The 20019-nt window shown below is 42.0% G+C and overlaps 1 protein-coding gene across 2 annotated transcripts in view; it reads right to left on the bottom strand.

Moving 5' to 3' along the window:
• The window catches only part of KCNH1 (potassium voltage-gated channel subfamily H member 1), a gene marked incomplete at its 5' end in the record, with an annotated part of 257134 nt that overhangs the window by 199082 nt on the left and 38033 nt on the right, over positions 1 to 20019 (bottom strand). For both annotated transcript variants that reach the window (XM_081111939.1, XM_081111938.1), the window contains one exon: positions 18776 to 18894. In XM_081111939.1, the coding sequence (XP_080968065.1) occupies positions 18776 to 18894 (119 nt within the window). The remainder of the gene's footprint in view (positions 1 to 18775; positions 18895 to 20019) is intronic.

Raw genomic sequence — 20019 nt, 5'->3', positions numbered from 1 at the left:
TAAAAAGACAACCTATGACTTGGAGAAAATATTTGTAAACCACATATCCAGCGAAGAAAAGTACCTAGAATAAATAATTTACAATATATGATTTCAAAACTCAACAATAAAAAAAATCCAATGAGAAAATGAATAAGAGTCATGAACGAATATTTCACCCAAGAGGATATACAGTTGGCAACTAACATATGAAATGATGTCCAACATCGTTAGTCATTGGGAAAATGCCAATTAAAACTACAATGATCTATCACTACATACCTATCAGAATGGCTAAAATAAAAATTGTGACAGCATAAATGCTGATAAGAATGCAGATAAACTAGATGGTTCATATCTAGTTTATGAGCATATAAAATGGTACAGCCACCGAAGAAAAAGAGTTTTGTTGTTTACAAAACAACTAAATATATAACTACCACATGGCCCACCAATTACACTCATGGCATTCATCCCAGAAAAATGAAAACTTATTTTCTCACACAAAAACCTGCACATGAATATTTATAGTAGCTTTATTCCTAACAAACTAAAACTGGAAACAACCCAGATATCCTTCAACAAATAAATGGTTAAACAAACTGTGGTACATCCACACCATAGAATGCTACTCAGCAATTAAAAGGGTTTAAACTAATGATACATTCAACAACCTGGATGAGTCTCCAGAGATTGAAATTTATATAACATTTTATAAATGTATATAAACTTTATATAACATCCTTGAAATGACAAAATTATAGAAACAGAGAATAAATGAGTGATTGCCAAGGGCGTAAGGGGCAGGGGCAAGGGGGGCAGAAAGGAAGAGAATGTGGCTACAAAGAGGCAACAAGAGATATTCTCGGGGTGATAGAAATGTCCTATATCTTGACTCTACCATGTAAGTATCTTGGTTGTGATATCAGACTACAGTTTTGCAGGAAATTGTCATCAGGGAAGCTGAATAAGGAGCACATGGGATCTCTCTGTATTATTTCTTACAATGGCTTGTGAACCTACAGTTATCTCACAATGAGCAGTCTAATTTTTTAAAAATCAACTGAATACAGATAAATTACAAGTAAGGAAGGGACCTGGGCATTCAACTAAGGAAAGGGCAGGGGAAAGGGAGGTGAGTTACTTAGGGGGGTTATTGTATGTTTACAAAACACAATCTGAATGACAGTCAACAAGAACTCAAAAGAATCCACAAGGAGGCAGCCACCTGCTGATTGCACACCAAAGTCCCCTGGCGCTCCATGGTTCTCGGTAACAAGCCCTCAGGAGGAAATGGCCTTTCACAGAAAATGTCTGTCCCTGTGACAGTTTGATATAATCCACAATTATTTCTAGGTGGATTTCCCATTCTGATGCTTCCCAGGACACTCTGAGGCCCTCCCTGAGTGAGGCCTGGATCAATAGTGTCCCCATAACTCCCCCAAATGCCAGGTTGACTGCAGACTCTCCCCCTGCTGCTATTCCTACAATGTGTGTTGAAAGGGGGTTAACAGAGGTGTGAGCTACACAGGGAGGGATGTTGGGGACGGGTATTAAGTTTCTCTCTTCCTGTCTCTGGGATGCAGTGCAAGCTTTTACACTGAAACCATAGGTTACCTGCATTCTGGGAGCAGACCTGGATGCTAGGATATTTGATGGAGGTAAATGTGACACATTCTCTTTCCAAACCTTTATATTAAAGGCTATGAATAATTCCCATAAGATCAAGGTTTTCTGGTCTGACTTGAGATCCTATATATTTCATTCTTGTGTTAACTCTTTAGCAACTATCCATGGCAAACAGAAGATGGAAATTCCATGGAGTGGGCTCTTCATTGTTTAAGGAAAAAAATATTATTTAAAAAACAATTCCATGACCAAGAATATTTTGCATCCAGTTAACTCTCTGACTCCAACAGCCTTTGTAGAGGACAGTGACACATGACTAATGCGTTGATGAGAAAGATTCCTGTGAGTCTGACCCACCTTCCTCCTCAGAAGTCTGGGTGGGAATGGCTTCAGACCAGACAACAGATAACAGCGCTGCTCTGATGAGCTCGGCTACTGCCATCCTCGGGAGGGAAAGGTTCCTCGGGGTCACTCAGCATATCATTATCTGGAAAATGGCTAGTGTCCTCCAAAGGGACTATAGATGGCGTGCCGACCTTGTGTCCAGCAAGAAGGAGTTCGTCTTATGGTAGATGCTCAGTGATACTGCAGAGCTTTGCTGGAAACAGCTCACCAGACATGGAGACGCATGGCCCGGAGGAGTGGTCCGGGTGACCACAGCACAGCCAGTCCTCTCCCCTGCCTCCTTTCTGTCACTTATCAGTATGAACAAGTGCTTCTAGCTTCTTCAATTGGACGAGTCTTGTACACTGGAAGCTTCCAAAGGCAGCCAGCTGGCAGCCCACCGGGAATGCACTTTCTAAGAGTGGGCCTGTGTCTGTCCTATACACCCATCAGCCTGTGTGTCCCCCAAATACAGATACTACTTCCTTTACCCAGAGGAACGTCACTGTCCACCCTCTCACTGTGCCTCCCCCTACAACACCCAGTCCCAGGCCCTGCCCATGGGAAATGCTCATTACAGGCCTTTATTGATGAGGTCAAAGAACAGTCATCTTAAGATTGATTCTGGAAAGAAAAGAGAGTTAGGGCTTCTCCCCGGACCAAGAATAGGAAAATCAGACCGACTATTACATTTCTCCAGCACTCTTATTTCCAAAGTCCTCAACTGTATGTTTGCATCCTTATAACCACCCTGTGAGAGGGTTCTACAGATGAGAAAATGGAAGTCCAGAGAGGCAGACTGACTCATCCTGAGTCATACCAGCAGTGAGTAAACAGAGAGCTGTAAGTACAAGCCAGGCTGCCAGGGCCAAGCCTTCAAATCTTCACTATTTGTACAGACTGAATTACATTCCATGGCATGTGACATACATCATCATGTCTCATGCAACCTCATGAGATGGGAAAGCTGGCACTTTTCTTAGTTTACAAATTGGAAGTAAAGCCAGAAGGTGAATGGTTTTGCTCACCGTCATATTGCAGATGACAAAATAGCACCTTAAATGCAAGCCAAATTTCCCAATTCAATGTTTTTCTTCTATTGTATACCTGCTCTTGATTAACTACCGCTTTTGCATAGGACCTCTGAATGATGGCAACATGCCATCCTGTCATCTTATGAAACTGGCTTCTGGTGAAGGCAGCATCTCCTATGTGGACCTTCTCCAGGACTTCCCAATTCAAGTCCCAAACTAGCCACACTGGCCGGAGCCTGTCTCCCTGAAGAATAACTACCCCAGACCCCAAGCCACATCTAGATACGTTCAGAAAGAGGCAGGACCAAACCACAAATACCATGAAACTTTTTTGAGTCAAGTGACAGTCACTATAAAAAGGGGTTTTTGCTAGAGTGGACCAGAGACCATAATATGTCATTCTAAGTTCTTAACTGCTGTTCTCTGCTACACCTCACTCTTAGCTCGTGTTTTTGCGTTATGAATCACTGAAAAAAAAAACAGAACCAGACAGAAATTTCTGTGTCTTCCAATGTTCACAAATCTACAAAGTGGCCTCCATTCTCAACCACCTCTCTCCCTCCTGTTTCAATAGAGAAAAGCCCACCGCCTGCCAAAACCCAGTTTCTCCCTTGTGCCCTGAACTCACCCTTCTCCCCTTCCTCAAGTGCTTTACATCCCCCACCCCATGATGCCCTATCGTTTCATTCCATCAATCTTAGTGGTACCAGGAGAGAGTGGTATTAAGGCAGCCTTAATGCCACTAAGGCTACCTTAATGCCACTGTCTCCTGGTACCACAAAGGTATGCAGCTCAGATCTCCCTCCAAGAAAACCTCTAGAACTAATCCATCAGGGACTTCTGTTGCTTGTGCCACCAAATACATACAACTCAGGACCCTGGCACTATTCTCCAACTTTACTTCTACAACTCATTCTGGTACGCCTTCCCCTCTCATTGTAGAGTGGCTGCAGCTTCCCAACCTCTCCTTCCTCAAATTCATTACCAAACAGCAACTTGTGTCAATCATTCACTTCCCTGATCAGAACCCTCCAGTTCATTACATTGAACTTCAAATAAGTTCATTACATTCTTGCTGTGACCTACTAGCCCCTGTCTATCTTTCCAACTTCACCTAAGCCCTTCACCCTCTCACCAACCACGCCACCCCACTGGCTTTCTGCACAAATACCAAAGCTCTTTCCCCCACCTTGGAGCAGCTCAAAATGGCCCTCCCCTGCATGAATGGGTTCTTACCAAGCTTTAGGTCTTGGTGTATCTCCTCATAGAGGCTTTTCCTGGCCACCTGTCTACTCTCTCCCACCTTACTTCCTCTGTTACATCCTATCATATCACCAGGTCTGCTCCTTTCGTAGCGTTCATCAGGAATTATAATAATACATGTATCTGGGGGTTTTCTCTTGTGTAGAGATGTCGCTCCCACTAGATTGTAATCTCCATGAAGCAGGGTGTTTGTCTTCTCACCACCACATACCACTCAGTCCTTAGCACAGTGCCTGGCACATAGTAAGTGCCTAACAAAAGCCACTTGAATAAATGAATACTGGTGGAAGAAATAAAGCCAAAGAGGAGGCTATAAAATAAGACCCAAATAATAATATACAAAAATATAATATCAAGGATATTCTTAGAATACTATAATAACCATGAGAAACAAGAATGTTATAACTTAAAGCCATGTTCCAATGATATGCACTGTCATGAAGAAATAAAAATAAAAACCAGAGTCCACATGTATCTCTGAATATCATGAATGTTTCCAGCAGATGCCCTCCCCCAGGTATTATGATAGGGTTATCATTTAATTAGTGCTTACTGTATGCTCTATCCTGAGCTAGTAAGCCCTTTACATACATTTAATCCTCACAATTCTATGAGGCACATACTATTATCATCCATATTTTACAATGAGGAAACTGAGGCTTGGGGAAGTAATGTAACTTGTCCAAGGCCACAAAAGTTTTAAGCGGTACAGCCAGTGTTGAAAACTTTGTCAAGTTTAATGCCAGCGCCTGTGATTTTTACTCCCTATGCTCCCATGCCAGGTTCTGGGCTGAGCACTTTATAAGCAAAATATAATTGAATCCTCATAAAAACCATGTGAAGTAGATACTGGTGTTTATTTTACAGATAAGAAAAAATGACTCTAGGGAGACTAAGTTGCCCAAAACCACAAAGCTAATTAAGTGGTGAAGCTTCGATAAACCCAAATTTGATTTGAAAGCCCGTAATCTAAACAAGCACTAACCAATGGAGATATCATGCAAGCCACAAACACGAGTCACATATGTAATTTCAAATTTTCTAGTAGCCACATAAAAAAGTAAGAGGATACAGATGAAATTAATTTTACCAATATCTTAACCCAATAATTTAACCCGACACATCCAAAGTATTATCACTTCAACACGTAATCGATATATAAATTAGTGAGATTTTCTACATTCCTTTTTGCGTGCTAACTTTGAAATCCAATGTGTACACCATAACTTACTCCTCAGTTCAGAGCAGCCACATCTCAATTGCTCAATAGTCACATGCAGCCGGAGCGCACCGTATTGAACAGCACAAGTCTAAACCACGATGTTATACTGCACCATAAACTATCCTGAACAGACTTACACAAGTGTAGGCGTTTCTTTCAAAAGCAGATTTGGAATGGATGAACCAACTACCCACACACCAGACAACAAACTGTGGATTAAAAAATGTGAGCCACACACATGTGTGCACATGGAGATGTAAGACGGGGAGGTGGGAGAAGGGAGGACATGTCGGAAAACAAAGGGAATGGCTGGGGGAAGCATTTGAGAGGGGGTTGCAAGCACAGTAAGTCAATCAAGATACAGCTCCTGCAGGCCAAACCTGGCTTCACAACTAATCAATCTGGAGCAAGGCAAGGTCTCCATGCCTCGATTTCTTCCCCTGAAAAATGAAGACAATACTATTTATACCAGATAGGTACTGGGAAGATCAAAGAAGAAAACAGGTATAGATATGTGCATGTATATGTATAAATCTATACATTTTTCTTATAAATGGTTAAGCAGTATCCAAACACCAGTATTTGGGGCAAGTAAAGAAAAATATTGGTTTGGAAGGTTCTGGATGAGAATCAGGAAGGCTCCAGCAATAGCTCATGGAATACATCCTTTTTACTGAACGGCTTTGGCTTGCTCAAGGACCAGGTACCAAGAATGACAGAACTGAAATGTCCTGAGAAGAAAGAAAGACTGATAAAGTTCATTTATTTGAGAAAAAAAAAAAAGACAAATTAGCTTCAGAGACCCATCAATTCTATGGACTCTCAAGTGCTTTAATAACAACAACCATGAACTCTTAAACACCAAAAGTTACCCAAAAAGTTCCAAAAATCCCAAAGTTTAGAACAGAAGAGAGATGTGCAAACAAACTACTCAAGTACTATGCAACAAGTGCTAAGAGACGCCTGGATAAAAATACTTTGAGAGCAGAGAAAAAGAGACCATTAATTGACTCAGGTAGTCAGGAAAGGCTTCGATGTAAGATGATTGTCAAGATCTCTCTTGAAGGATGGCCCACGGACAGGCAAAACTCACGCAGACAGTGTGTACAGGACTTGGGCATGTTGGGGAGGTGGTGCAAGGGCTCAGTGTGGGAGGAGCTCTGTGTGGGAGAAGTCTGGTGTTGTATGCTTTTTGTTGTTGTGTTTTAGGGGCGTCAAGAGCGGCCAAAGTTGAGAAATGAAGCTCAATATAAGGGAGGGGGCAGGCAAGCCTTCATATGCCCTTTAAGCAAAGGCGAGAATTTGAAGGGAGGTTCATAACCATTGCTCTGTGTGAAGGCGTCAGAGTGGAAGAAGGACCAGAAGAGGAAGAGTCTGGAAGCACAGGGAGGCCTGCTACAGGGATGCTGCAGGGCTCCAGGAAGCAGAGAATGTCGGCTGGAAGTGGGAGCAGCAGTGGGCAAAGTTGTGGGCAAACTCTAATGTCCCCCTGGGCTGAAGATCTGGCCAATCCACCACGGCCAGGTCAGGCCCTAACAAGGGTCAGAGGAGCCAGCAGCCTCCCGATCACAGTCTCATGTGGACTTTCAGCCGTTATCGCTCTGGATAATGGCAGCAGAAGAACCCAGAGTCACACAAAGAGAATTTCCTCCTTGAGAGTGGCCTCTGATACTCACCACTTCACCCACCAAACTGGCTCCGCTGATCATTTCAGGACACAGATACGTGCCACAAACACCTCCATCACCATCATCCACAACTAACTCAGACACTCTCTCTGTGGTCAAGAGAAACCTTACCCTTTAAACCCCTTACTCCAGGCACAACCCCTCCCTCTGCACCTATATGTACATCTCTTTCCCTTTTCCCAAGTACAGCTTCAAAAACCTCCTGTTTAGAAACAATGTGGGTTTTTATGACAAAAAAAGTGAAGACAAACTCAGTCCCCACTAGGAAAAGCATATTCAAGAAAAGGAGGGAGCTGGACGTTAAAGAGGCTGAGAATGACGTTCTGGTCACAAAGGAAAGCCTGATTTGGGGTTGCAGACGTCCCGAGCTAAACAATTGCTTAATTCCTGTCATACACGCCCTTCTCCATAAACCAGGCAGGCTCTATTTTTAGCACTTTTTCCATGATGCACTTGTTCTTTAATGGCAGCGATAAAGGCAGCGGGAAACAAAGTATTAGCCCCTATACTTTATGTCACAGTCGAGTACCAACACACGAGACCTTTACAAATAAAAGCCCACCTGAAAACGCAATTGGGCGACAATCTTGATTTCTTCCTATTTTGCTGGGAAATACGTCAGTTGTATTCTTTTCCCTTTTTATTTTGAAATCTTCAGCTATATTTTTGAAATTCAAGTATTGAGAATTAGTGATGAGGTTGCCATGGAAACATTGCCATCATCATCAAATCAGCTACAAAGAGCTGTCCATTATCCATGACCAAGGAAAACAACTTTCATGGGGGAAGGAAGGGGTTAACGTGAAAGGAAATCAATATTGATTGAGGACCTACTAGGTGTGAGGCACTGAACTAGGTGCTTGCTTCCTTCTTCCTTCAGTCATGTGATAAACATTTCGCAAGCACTTACTAAGTGCTGGCAGTGTGTTCAATGGTATGGCTTGGAGAAGAAGCCAGAGGGACACTGCTTCTGCCTTCATGGACCGCCTTCATCTATTAGAGGAGGAAAATACTAAACAACAGCATCTCCAGAGACATGAGTGCTGCTCGACGAGGGATTTGGACATGAAAAGAGGGTTTCTGACAGGGAGGCCCCACTGGCCTAGGTGGGGCCAGAGTTGCTGGAAGGCCTTGCAGGGGAGCTGTGATGTCTACGTTGAGACTTGAAGAATGGGTAGGAACCTGCCCAGCCAAGAGAAGGAGTGAAAGCTCGCAGGCAGAGAAAGGGCATGTTCCAAGGCCCCGGGGGCCAGAGAGGGTTGGACGAGCCCAGTGCCACCTGGCTGACACTGAGAGTGAGCAGAAAGCTGTGGGGGAGGCTGGGGAGGAGAGCTGGATCTGGTAAGTCATGAAGCAAAGTTTAAATGGATCCAAAGAAATAACAAGATGACATTAAAGGATTTTTCAGCAGGGAGTAATGAGATGAGGCTTGTCTTTTAAAGCCCCACACATCCTCACAGCAGTCCTTTAGGGTAGGTAGTAACGCTATTTCACGAGGATGAAGAAAGATGAGTGAGGCTAAGTAACTTTTACAAAGTCACACAGCTGGAATGTAGTGCTGATTTGGAGGAGGATTCGGGTCAGTCTGACTCCAAATCTCCTTCTCTTCCCACTACATCATCATGTCTCTAAGGAAACAAACACACACACAAAAAGCTGCAGAAAATCCTCAAACCTCATTTTAGCTGATCATTTATAATGTGTTTATCAAAGTCAAGTGCAGAGTTGATCCCTGGAATCATTGAACATTTGAGTTCTCTCCTGCCTGGCTAGGGTAAACAACATTTATTAAAATACAAGAGACACTACACACAATGGCCCTCCTAGAGATAAAGCCAAGACCCCACAAACCAAGATCCCTCCCCCCGCCCCCACAAGACCCCAGCCCTCCGATGAGAGAGGGATGGTCAGAAGGAACACCATGGCCCCAAGTAAAGGTGAAGCGACCAGACACAGGCTGGGCTTCCGGGCTGGAAGGCCACAGGAAGGCCATTCGTCCAGCCCTCTCCCCATGCCCACCTTCACCGTACCATCAAGTGGTCATCCAGAACCCTCCAGTAACGACCTACTGACCTACTACTACTAGCACAGCCTATTTCTTATAGACACAGTCCTGAGTGTTCCAAAAGTCTCTTTATAAGAGGCAACATCAAGTCAAAACCCAGGTACATGGGGCAGAAGCTCCTGTTGTCAAGTTACTTTCCAAAGCAAGAGAATGCCAGGAGGGTAGAACTGTCACCTTTTCCTGAGCCTGAAGACTCAAGTGAAGTCAACACCCAAAAAGCAAACACTGTAGAGCAGGAAGCATTAATTTCAAGGCATGGAGAGCCTATTTCTAGGGCAAAGGATAACAACTTGGTTCACATACCTCCCGGCCTGTGGGACCAGGAAGCCAGGGACCCTGACACAGACAGCCTGGACATCGGGACCCAGCTTCTGCTCTCCCTCCGCTAAGGACAGTGCACCTGCTCATCTCCTGGGAATTCAGGGAGCAGGCCCGGCTGTGCACGCGTTCACCAAGCAAACTTCAGGCCCCGCATGTGTCCAGCGCCTGCGGAGGTGGCAGGCTCAGCGCCACCTTGGGCTCCTCACGCACGTCCCACTGCGGGCGGCTGTGGCAGCACCTCGTGCAGGTCAGGGAGGCAGGGAGGCCTCCTCTGCAGTTACCCCATCAAGTCCTTGTGCAGTTAATAAAAAAACAGGTGTCCTTTACACATTAATGAAAACATTCAAACGTAAGACTGAGTAAAACCATCGACAGCCCTGAATATTGTCAATGGAGAGAAGGAAGCGGCACCTAGGATTAGACAGGCTGTGTACGCTCGTACAGCTTCACTGTGCAAACTCTGGCAGTTTCTACCCGGTTTTAATTCTGTCTCCTGTTTTAATCCCACTTCCAGTAACCTCTCACTTTCACACTAGCACAAGCATTTAGACAGCTAACCGTCACCCAAGTGTCCTAAGCAAATATTGGAAGCTGTCCATTTACACCAAACACACTGAGATGCTGTTTAAAGTTTGAAGCAAATGTTTAAAAAGAAAGCTTAAGAAAAATTAAAGTTCAAACCCTCAGGTTCCAGGAGCAGAATAGGAACAGAATAGTCCAATAGTTCAGTAGGAGCTGAGACCAAAGAGCTCAGCAGTGTTTCAGAAGAAGGGGTTATCAGAAGAAGGTACGTGCTGTAGGGGGTGGGAGGGGAACCCTATGCTCTTGCTGGGGTGACAAAGGGCTGCCCTGATAAAGAAGCACTGAATGGAAAAGTTCCACCCCATATCTCAGAGACATGAAAAGGAAGCTGGCCATCTGGTGGAACTTTGGGCAGAAGAGAGGTTGCCTGCGGGAAATTAGAACCCCAAGTCTGTGCCATACATGAGTGGTAAGCCCAAATTCACACTGTTCACATGATTGGACTGAAACCATTACAGAAAAATTGTTCTGAACCAGGGGAAACCTGATAGTATGTGACCTGTGCAAACTCAACCACGGCATCCGCATGCCTCAGCCATAGGAGAACCAAAGCGCTCCCACCAAAAACCCCCCAGTTACAGACAAACTCACCACAAGGAGATAGTGAACACCAAGAAAGAGGATTTAAAGTATGTCTATATTGCATGTCTATATTTTAAGCAATAAAAAGGAAGAGATATTAGCAGACATGAATAAAACATTATTTATCGTTATTATTATTTTTAATCCTCACCCGAAGATATTTTTTCCATTGACTTTTTTAGAGAGAGTGTAAGGGAGGGGAAGAAGGGAAGGGAGAAAGAGAAAAACATTGATGTGAGAGAGACACATTGATTGGTTGCCTCCCCTGCGGTACATGGGTCAACACTAACCACTGAGCGACACTGGCCAGGGCAAGGCATTATTTTTAAAGAACAGGAAAACTTGCAAGAGAACCAAATAAAATTTCTATAACAGACAAAGATAGAGATTGAAAACAAAACAAAATGAATCAGTGAAGAGGTTAAAAAAGAGAAATAACTATTCAACCAAAAATTAAATACTCCTTTAAGATTTAAGGAGGAGGAAGGAATAAAAACATAATTAGACATGTGAAGACTAAAAGAATTTATTATTCTCAAGCTCCCTTTGAAGAAACTACCCTTTGAAATACTTTAGTAAAAAAGAAAACTACCCAGAAATAAGGTGTGGGCTTTGAAGATCAATGATGAGCAAAGAAAATGGTAAACATATATTGATAAATAAAATTAGGTATTAACTATAAAAAATAACAATGAATAATCTGAAAGTTAGAAATACTGAAAAAATGCACAGATGAAAGTAATTCAGATTTAAAGTATTGCAAGGTCCCTGTTCTGTTCTAGAAGAAGTTAGATAAAGTGATAAACTTTAAGATAAGTATGCATGTTAGAAAGTCTATCAATGTAATCAACAGGAGAACAAAAATAGAATGTATACCTTTTAAACCAATATAGAGAAATGAAATTGAACACAAATCAGTAAAGGAAGGCAGGAAAATAGGAAGGAAGATGTGAGGAAGGAAAACCAGAAAGGGGGTTGGAAACAGAAAACACAAAATCAGATACTAGAAATAAGTCCAAATATATCAGTAAGAACAATAAAAATAAGCTGACTAAATTACAAAAAAGGTAGGTACTCTCACATAGCAGTTAGGGGCATGGTGTCTGAAGTCAGACTGAGTCTGAATGCCGATTCCACCACTTAGGTGTGCTTCGATTTCAAAATCTGTACAATAGTAATTCCCACCTTATAGGGCTATTAGATGAACCTGTTAATATAATTTATACATGTTTAATCTTATGCTTTCATAGTATTAGAGTGGCATAGAGTTTAAGTGCTCTGTAAGAGTTAGATGTTGTTGACGTTCTAAACTAAAAACAAGAGGCGGATTATGTGGATTAAGAGAAACACAGAAAGTTGTAAAATAAGGGTTAGAAAAAATATACCAGTTAAATACCAAGTCAAAGAAGGTAAGAATAATATAAAGAAAAATATCAATTAGAGAAAATATTTTTATACAGATGAAGAATATTAATAAACAATAAAAGGAATAATCTACTAGAAAAAAATCTAACAGAACAATAGACAAAGAATATGAAAAGGAAATACCCAGAAGAAGGGTTCTGAGGCTAATAAACATTCAAAAAGTCAAATCTCACTAGTAATCAAGGTAATGTAAATCAAAATGAAACACTGTCATCCATCAGATTGGGAAGATTACACAATTCTAACACTACCAGTGGTAATAGGCATGTGGGAAACGGACAGTCCTCTTATACACTGCTGGTAAGACTGTAAAAAGTACACTCTTTTGCAGTAAAAACAAACAAACAAAGAACTCAACTAGAAAATGGGCAAAATACATGAACAGGCATTTCACCAAGGAGGATGTATGGTTAGAAAACCGGTTCATGAAAAGATGCTCAACATCTCTAGCCATGAATAAAATGCAAACTAAGACCACAATGAGATGCTACCGCTTAGCATGGTTAAAATAAAAAGAATGGCAATACAAATGCTGGCAAAGATACAGGAAACTGGATCTCTCCTACATTATGGTGGGAATATAAAATGATACAACCAACTAGAATTGGCAAAGAGCTTGGCAGCTTCTTATAAAACTAAATCTACACTTACATGCATACACAAACACACACATATGTCATACTTACAGGCATTCATTTCAGAGAAATGAAAACTTATGTTCACACAAACGTCTGTACGTTCATAGCAGTTTTATTCAGACAGTTAAAGCCTGGAAACACCCAACTGTCATTTAACGGGTGAATGGTTAAACAAACTGCGGTACAGCCACACAATAGAAAAAGAACAAACCATTGCTACGTGCACCTGGGTTGATCTTAAGGACACTCACTACACTGGTGAAAGCCAATCACAAAAGATTCATTCTATGTCATTCTACTTATATAACATTCTCAAAATAGCAGAATTACAGAGATCAAAAACAAATGAATGGTTTGCAGGGGATAGGGAAAGGATGTGGATGTGACTCTAAAGGGGTTATATAACAGAGTTCCTTGGTGGTGTAGGAACAGGTCTGGATTTTGGTGGTAGTTGTGGCTCTCCAAAGCTATACATGAAATAAAATTGCATAGAACTACACACACATCAACACAAGTGGGTGCGTATAAAAACTGATGAAATCTGAATATGCTCTTTAGTTTAATTAGCAACATCCTACACATGTCAGTTTCCTGGTTTTTGATATGGTACTATAGTTATATAAGATGTTACCATCGAGGGAAGCTAGGTGAAGGGTACAGGACACGCTGTACTAGTTTTGCAACTTTCTGTGAGTCTATAATTATTGCACAATAAAAAGCTTTCAAAAATAAATGTTGGCTGTAAAATGAGAGTTGTAAAGTACCGGTGTGATATAATTTGTGTAAATACATTAAAAACGCAATCACACTCTCTATGTTTTACAGATAAATATGTAGACAATAAAAATATTTACAATTCAGTAGCAAGCAGACACACTTCAGTATGGTGATTATTTCTGGGAATAACTTCTAAAGGGACCTGATGTTTACCTGTAATATTTAAATTTTTAAAAAAGGACCTGAAGTGAGAAACTAACATTGACTAGTAAATGAATGTTGGTCAAATTACTCTCTACTATTCTGAAAGCTTGAAATATCTCTAAATTAAAACCAAAATTATACATACAAGGACGCATTCTTTGTAAGTACCGAAGATTAGTAACAACCTGAATATGCATCCACAGGGGGGGAGAGCTAAACAGGTTTGGATATAGTCATGCAACAGAATACAAAGCAACCATTAAAAAGAATAAAGGGGCTGGTGTGGCTCAATGGTTGAGCATTGACCCATGCTCAACAATTGAACAAGAGGTTCCTGTTCAATTCCTGGTAAGGGCACATGCCCGAATTGTGGGCTTGATCCCCAGTGGGGGGGGCATGCAGGAGGCAACCAATCAATGGTTCTCTCTCATCATCGATGTTTCTATCTCTCACTCCGTCTCCTTTCCTCTCTCTGAAATAAATAAAAACCTATATATTGAAAAGTAGAAAGGGGATATGTGTTCTTAGGGAAATATCCCAAATATACCAGTAAGTGGAGAAGAAAGCAAATTAGAAAATAATATGTATAGTATGACCCAAATTTTTATATAAAAAAGCAATATAAATCCTATCTATAAATATTTGTAATAAAATCATGCTCTGTTAAAAAATAATTACTTCTAAGAAACAGTAAGCTTTCACTTTCTACTTTATATACCTCTATGCTTTAAAATCTGATAAAGAATATGTTTTATTTCTGAAAACTTAAGAAAGTTTTTCTAAAGGGATATAAAGAACCAAGAGTCAAAATCTAATATTATTGCACATTTACTATATGCCACCATGTTGGCACTCAGAATCTTCCTTATGCCTCATTAATCTAATGGGTACATGTTCGCATTTGAACATATACTACCTCCCTTTGAAGAGAAGGAAGAGGAAGAAACGGAAGCTCTTAGATGTGAAATGACTTGCCCCAAATGACACAGCTAAATAAGTTGCCAAATGAGTTGTAACCTGTACCGCTGTCTCAGTCCATCACTCCTGTCATCTACATGAGAAACAGAAGCACACGGGGCGGCTACCAGATCTTGTAATGAGTTGGTGAGTATCAGGAGCTGTGAGCCAGGCAGCACTTACGTCCCTGGCATGGTGGAATGGATGTGCCTGCCCGCTAGCCACAAGTGCATATGTCAGGTTATATCTTGACCTGGCTCCTTCTCAGGGAAGAGGTGAGAGGATGTGACAGAAAAGGTGGCTTCCCTCCACGTCTTGCCCACAGCTGCTCCATGGAGAGAGCAGCTGTCACTAGAGTCGTTCCAGCCAGACCAAATCCCAGCGGGGTCACTCCTACCTGAAGGCCACACACAGAGTGGATCATACACCGGCCACAACTTCCTCCCTCCCGAGGCAGAAGGAGTGACAGTGATGAGGTGGTGGCACTCGGAGCTGTGCCCTCTCAGATTCCGCTGACGGAAAGGGTTCTCTGCCCTGCTGCGGGTGTGCAGTTAGCAGACGGACTACTGTTAGCTTCCTAAGGACAGAAACCTGAGCTTTCCAGGGAAGCACCTGCCAATAGCTGGGCGAGGATGTGGCTGAGTCCCTCCCTGTACAGGACTCCTCGAGCTGGCATCTCTGCTGCAGCGGGCACTGTGGGGATGGCACGGCCTCTCTCAGATCTGCACTGTGGCCTGATGCTTCCCTGACCCTAGACTGCCTCCTTCCCTATTCTTTCATAGATACGTGAAGTGCACAGCCCAGGGGAGCGGATCACTGCAGGAGCTATTCACAGGACTATAGATGTTTCTTCTCCCCCACATCACTGAGGGCCTCTCTGCCCATTTCTTTTACCCAGTATATCCTGTCCAGCTGTCAACGAAGAGTTGCAAGGCATTCTCACAGGCAAAAAAAACCACAATGTGAAGAGCCAGAGCTAGCAACGGAACCAGACCCAGACATTCAGGGATGTTGGAATTATCTGACCAGGAATTTAAAACAATGATGACTAATAGGCTAAGGGCTCTCATGGAAAAAGTAACACATGAAACCAGGTAGATAATGTAAGCAGAGAAATGGAAATTCCAAGAAAAAGCCAAAAACACTGTAACCAAAATGAAGAATGACTTGAAGGAGCTCATTAGGAGACTGAACACAGCTAAGAAAAAATATCTCTGAGTTTGAGGCTATGTCGAATAGAAACCTCCAAAACTGAAACGCAAAGAGAAAAAGGACTCCCCAAAATAGAACACAATGTGCAAGCACTGTGGGACAACTACAAAAGGTGTTCAGATACAGGTAATGAGAATACCGAGGGAGGAGCGAGAAACAAAAAACATTTGAAGCAATAATGACTGGAAATTTCTCTAAATTCATGTCAGACACAAAACTACAGAGCCAGGAAGCTCAGAGGACACCTTGCTGGATAAATGACCAACACACACACACACACACACACACACACACACAACACAAACCCACATACAAGGGACAGGAGAGAGGAATTAGGAATATTTTGTCATAAGCAGCACAGTGTTACTTGAAAGTAGACCTGGATTATTTGTAAATGTACACTGCAAACTCTAGGACAACCACTAAAAAAAAATAAGAAAGAAAGAAAAGAAAAGAAGTATAATTGATGTGCTAAGAAAGGAGTGAAAACAGAATCATACAAAATGCTTAATTAAAACTACAAAAGGCAGAAAAAGAGTGGAAGACAAAACAGGAACAAAGAACAAGGGCACAAATAGAAAAGAACTAATATGGTAAATATTAATACAACTATATCAATAATCACTTTAAACATCAATAGTCTAAATGTGCCAATCACACCAGAGATTATAAACATGGATCAAAAAATGAGACAATTATATGTTGTTTATAAGAAATCCACTTGAAATATAAATACACATATAGATTAAAATAAAAGGATGAAGAAATACATACCATGCTAACACTAATCAAAAGAAAGTTAGAGGACTGGCCAGTATGCTAAGTGGTTAGAGCATCAGCCCATGCACCAAAGGGTAGCAGGTTCAACTGTTGCTCAAAGGCACATACCTGATCCCCAGCCCCAGTGCAGATGCATGCAGGAGGCAACCAATCAATGTGTCTCTCTCACATTTTTCTCTCTCGCTGTCACTCTCTTTCTCCCTCTCCATCTCTTCCACTTCTCTAAAAAAAAAAAAAAAAAAAAAATCCTTGGGTATAGATTAACAAAGAAAAAAAAAAGAAAGCTAAAGTAGCCATATTAATTTCTGACAGACCAGACTTCAAAGCAAGAACAATTATCAGGGATAGTGAAGGGCATTACATAATGAAAAAGAGGTCGATTTTTAAGAAGACATAACAATCCTTAATGGTAATGCACCAGACAACAGAGCATCAAAATCGTGTGGCAAAAAACTGATAGCACCAGACGGAGAAAGAGATGAACCCACTATTAGAGTTGGAGACCTGAACACCCCTCTATCAGAAATGGACAGAACCAGCAGGCAGACAATCAGTAAGGATCTATATAGCACCATCAATCACCTGGATATACCTGACAACAGCAGCAGAATACACTTTCTTCTCAGCTCACCTGCAACATTCACCAAGCTAGACCACATTCTGCGCCATCAAACACACCTTCACAAATTAAAAAGAGTAAAAATTACACAATGTCTGCTCCCAGACCACAATGAAATTAAACTAGAAGTCAATAACAGAAAGATAGGTGTAAAATCCCAAAATATTTGGACAACACACTTCTAAATAACACATGGGATCAAAGAAATCTCAAGACACATTTAAAAATATTTTGAGGCCAATGAAAATGAAAACACAACTTATCAAAATGTGTGGCCTGCAGTGAAAGCAGCGGTTAGGAGGAAATCTATAGCCCTGAATGCATATATTAGAAAAGAAGAAAGATCAAAAATCGATCATCTAAGTTCCCACCTTAGGAAACTAGGAAAAAACCAGCCAATTAAATCCAAAGTAGGCAGAAGAAAAGAAATAATAAAAAATTAGAGCAGAAATCAATAAAATTCAAAACAGAAAACCATTAGAGAAAAATCAACAAAATCAAAAGCTGGTTCTTTGGAAAGATCCATAAAATTGGCAAGCCTGTAGCCAAGTTAACTAAAATTTACTAGCCCCTGGGATGTGACTCAGATGTTTGCCTCACATTGCCAAGCAATGAGCAATTTCTTATGCAAGACAGGTAGACAAAAACACCAACATCCTTTCCTTTTTTTTTTTTTATCCATTTGATCAGTTAAAAAACACTTACTACTGATGAACATGTACTATGTGCCAGGCACTGTTTTAAGTGCTTAGGACACATTAGTGGACAATAAACACAATAAATAAGTAAGCTGTATAGTGCATTAGCGGGTATTAAGTTAAGTGGAGAAAACTACAGAGCAGGTTGAGTTATGAATATTTTTGATTTTGTTATGAATGTTTATATAAAACATTTACCTGTGTACATATGCTAAGCAAATACTTTTATTTTCTTCCCTCTCTTATCCCCTCATCATCTAACGTAAGGTGTATTAATTATAGTTAATTTTATATATTTTAAGTATTTAAATTATAAGATACCAAAAAGTGTGAATATCACCCAAGGACTTGTCCCAGCAAAAGGGAGAATACCACCCCGGTTAGTCGGATCATACGTGGTTTTACTTTCTTTTTGCTTCCTGTATCTTCTTTTCCTCTGATCCTATATATTGTTCAAATATATATATATTTATGGTCTACAGGTACAACCCCCTTTCGTATATATAGCACTTCTAGCTCCTTCCCTACTCCTTCAAAAAAGTGAATTGACACATGTAAGCTCAAGCAACTTGGAATAGAGCTGTCTGCAGTCCCTTTTACAGATGGGAGTTTAGTCACTTACCCAAAGTCATACATCATGGTATACTGCCCAGCCAGGTCGAGAGTCTGGGGATCCTGAAGGTCCCTTTCAAGCCAGCACACTCACTGTGCACCATTTACTCAGCCCCTGGGCCCCACAGAGGTGAAGTATAAGATGATCTGGCCCTCGCCCTTACCTCGGCCAGGCGGGAGTGCTTGTGCACGTTCTCGCCTTTCTGCACGCTGGGAGCCAGCTGCTGCAGGACACCCCTGCTGCTTGTCAGCGCTCTGGTCAGCCGAGCAAACTTCCCCCAGCCTGGAGCATGCGGAAGAGAAAAGAGACAAGTTCAGCCACGTCCTGAAGGTACACGGACAGTCACACCACAAGTTACACTGTCAGAAGCAGACACCCCATGGCTTCCTGAGCTCCCTCCCCGTGGTCACAATGAAGCCTTGCTGCTCAGAAAAGCACACAGAGATGCTCAAATCTGTGCCGCTTTGCCCTGCACTCTCACTGTATCCCCATTATGACTTTGTGATGTAGGTGGGGCAGGTTTTAGCACCTGCTTACAAAAGGGAAACTGAGGCACGGGGTGCTTAGACACCTAGAAAGAGTCTAGAACCCAGATCTCTCCAATCTGGCCCAAGGCTTTCCGGCCAGACACTAGAGGCAATCGCGATGCTTCTCTGGCCTTGTGACTGAGCTCAACCCCGGCATCTGATCTAGCAGAGACCCAGCTCACCCAGGGTTTCAAACAGACAAACTGTCAATCGGCCATTCCATTCTCCAAAGCCAGGAGAATAAAAAATGAATTTAATCCGTGGGTAAGTGGGGGAAAAACACGGGCAGACTTTAGTCTGCTCTGGGATTGGGGGAAAGACAGTTGGTGACAGGTCCCCTTAAAACAAGGAACGTGGAGAGGCTCGGGCTGAACTCAAGAGCCAGAGTCCCGGAAAGAATCTGGATACAAATCCCATCTCTGCCTCCAGCTTTGTAATCCCCAACAAGTTACCTGGGCTTAGTTATCTCATCTGTGAAGTGAACATTAAAATACTCTACTTCCCCACAGTCAGGGTGCGTTTGCCTGGTAAAACAAATGGGCTCTGATTGACGGGCTATAGCGGAGGTTGTCGCGAGGCCTCCTTGGCCATCTGGACTCGTCAGTCTATCCAGGAAAAGGACAATACTGATCTTTTTCTAATCCAGCACACTTGATACCCAGAATCTAGGATGTATGAGTGATCTTTACTGAGAATTTAAGACATATGGGTGATCTTTTTAAGGTCCCCAAAGACAACTGTCCCTTCCAAAATCCAACAACCCATTTGCATCAAGGTTGACCAAGGCAACTGCCTCACGGAACCCCTGAAAGCCTGTCGGGGTTCCCAAGGTCAACCTTGGGGTTGAGGGTCCCCAGCAAATAAACAGAGCATGCAACTA

The sequence above is a fragment of the Myotis nattereri genome (assembly GCF_964212035.1).
Source record: "Myotis nattereri genome assembly, chromosome: 18".
In the NCBI taxonomy this organism is placed as follows: Eukaryota; Metazoa; Chordata; class Mammalia; order Chiroptera; family Vespertilionidae; genus Myotis; species Myotis nattereri.
The sequence above is the reverse complement of the archived record's forward strand: the minus strand, read 5'-3'. Positions and strand labels throughout refer to the sequence as shown.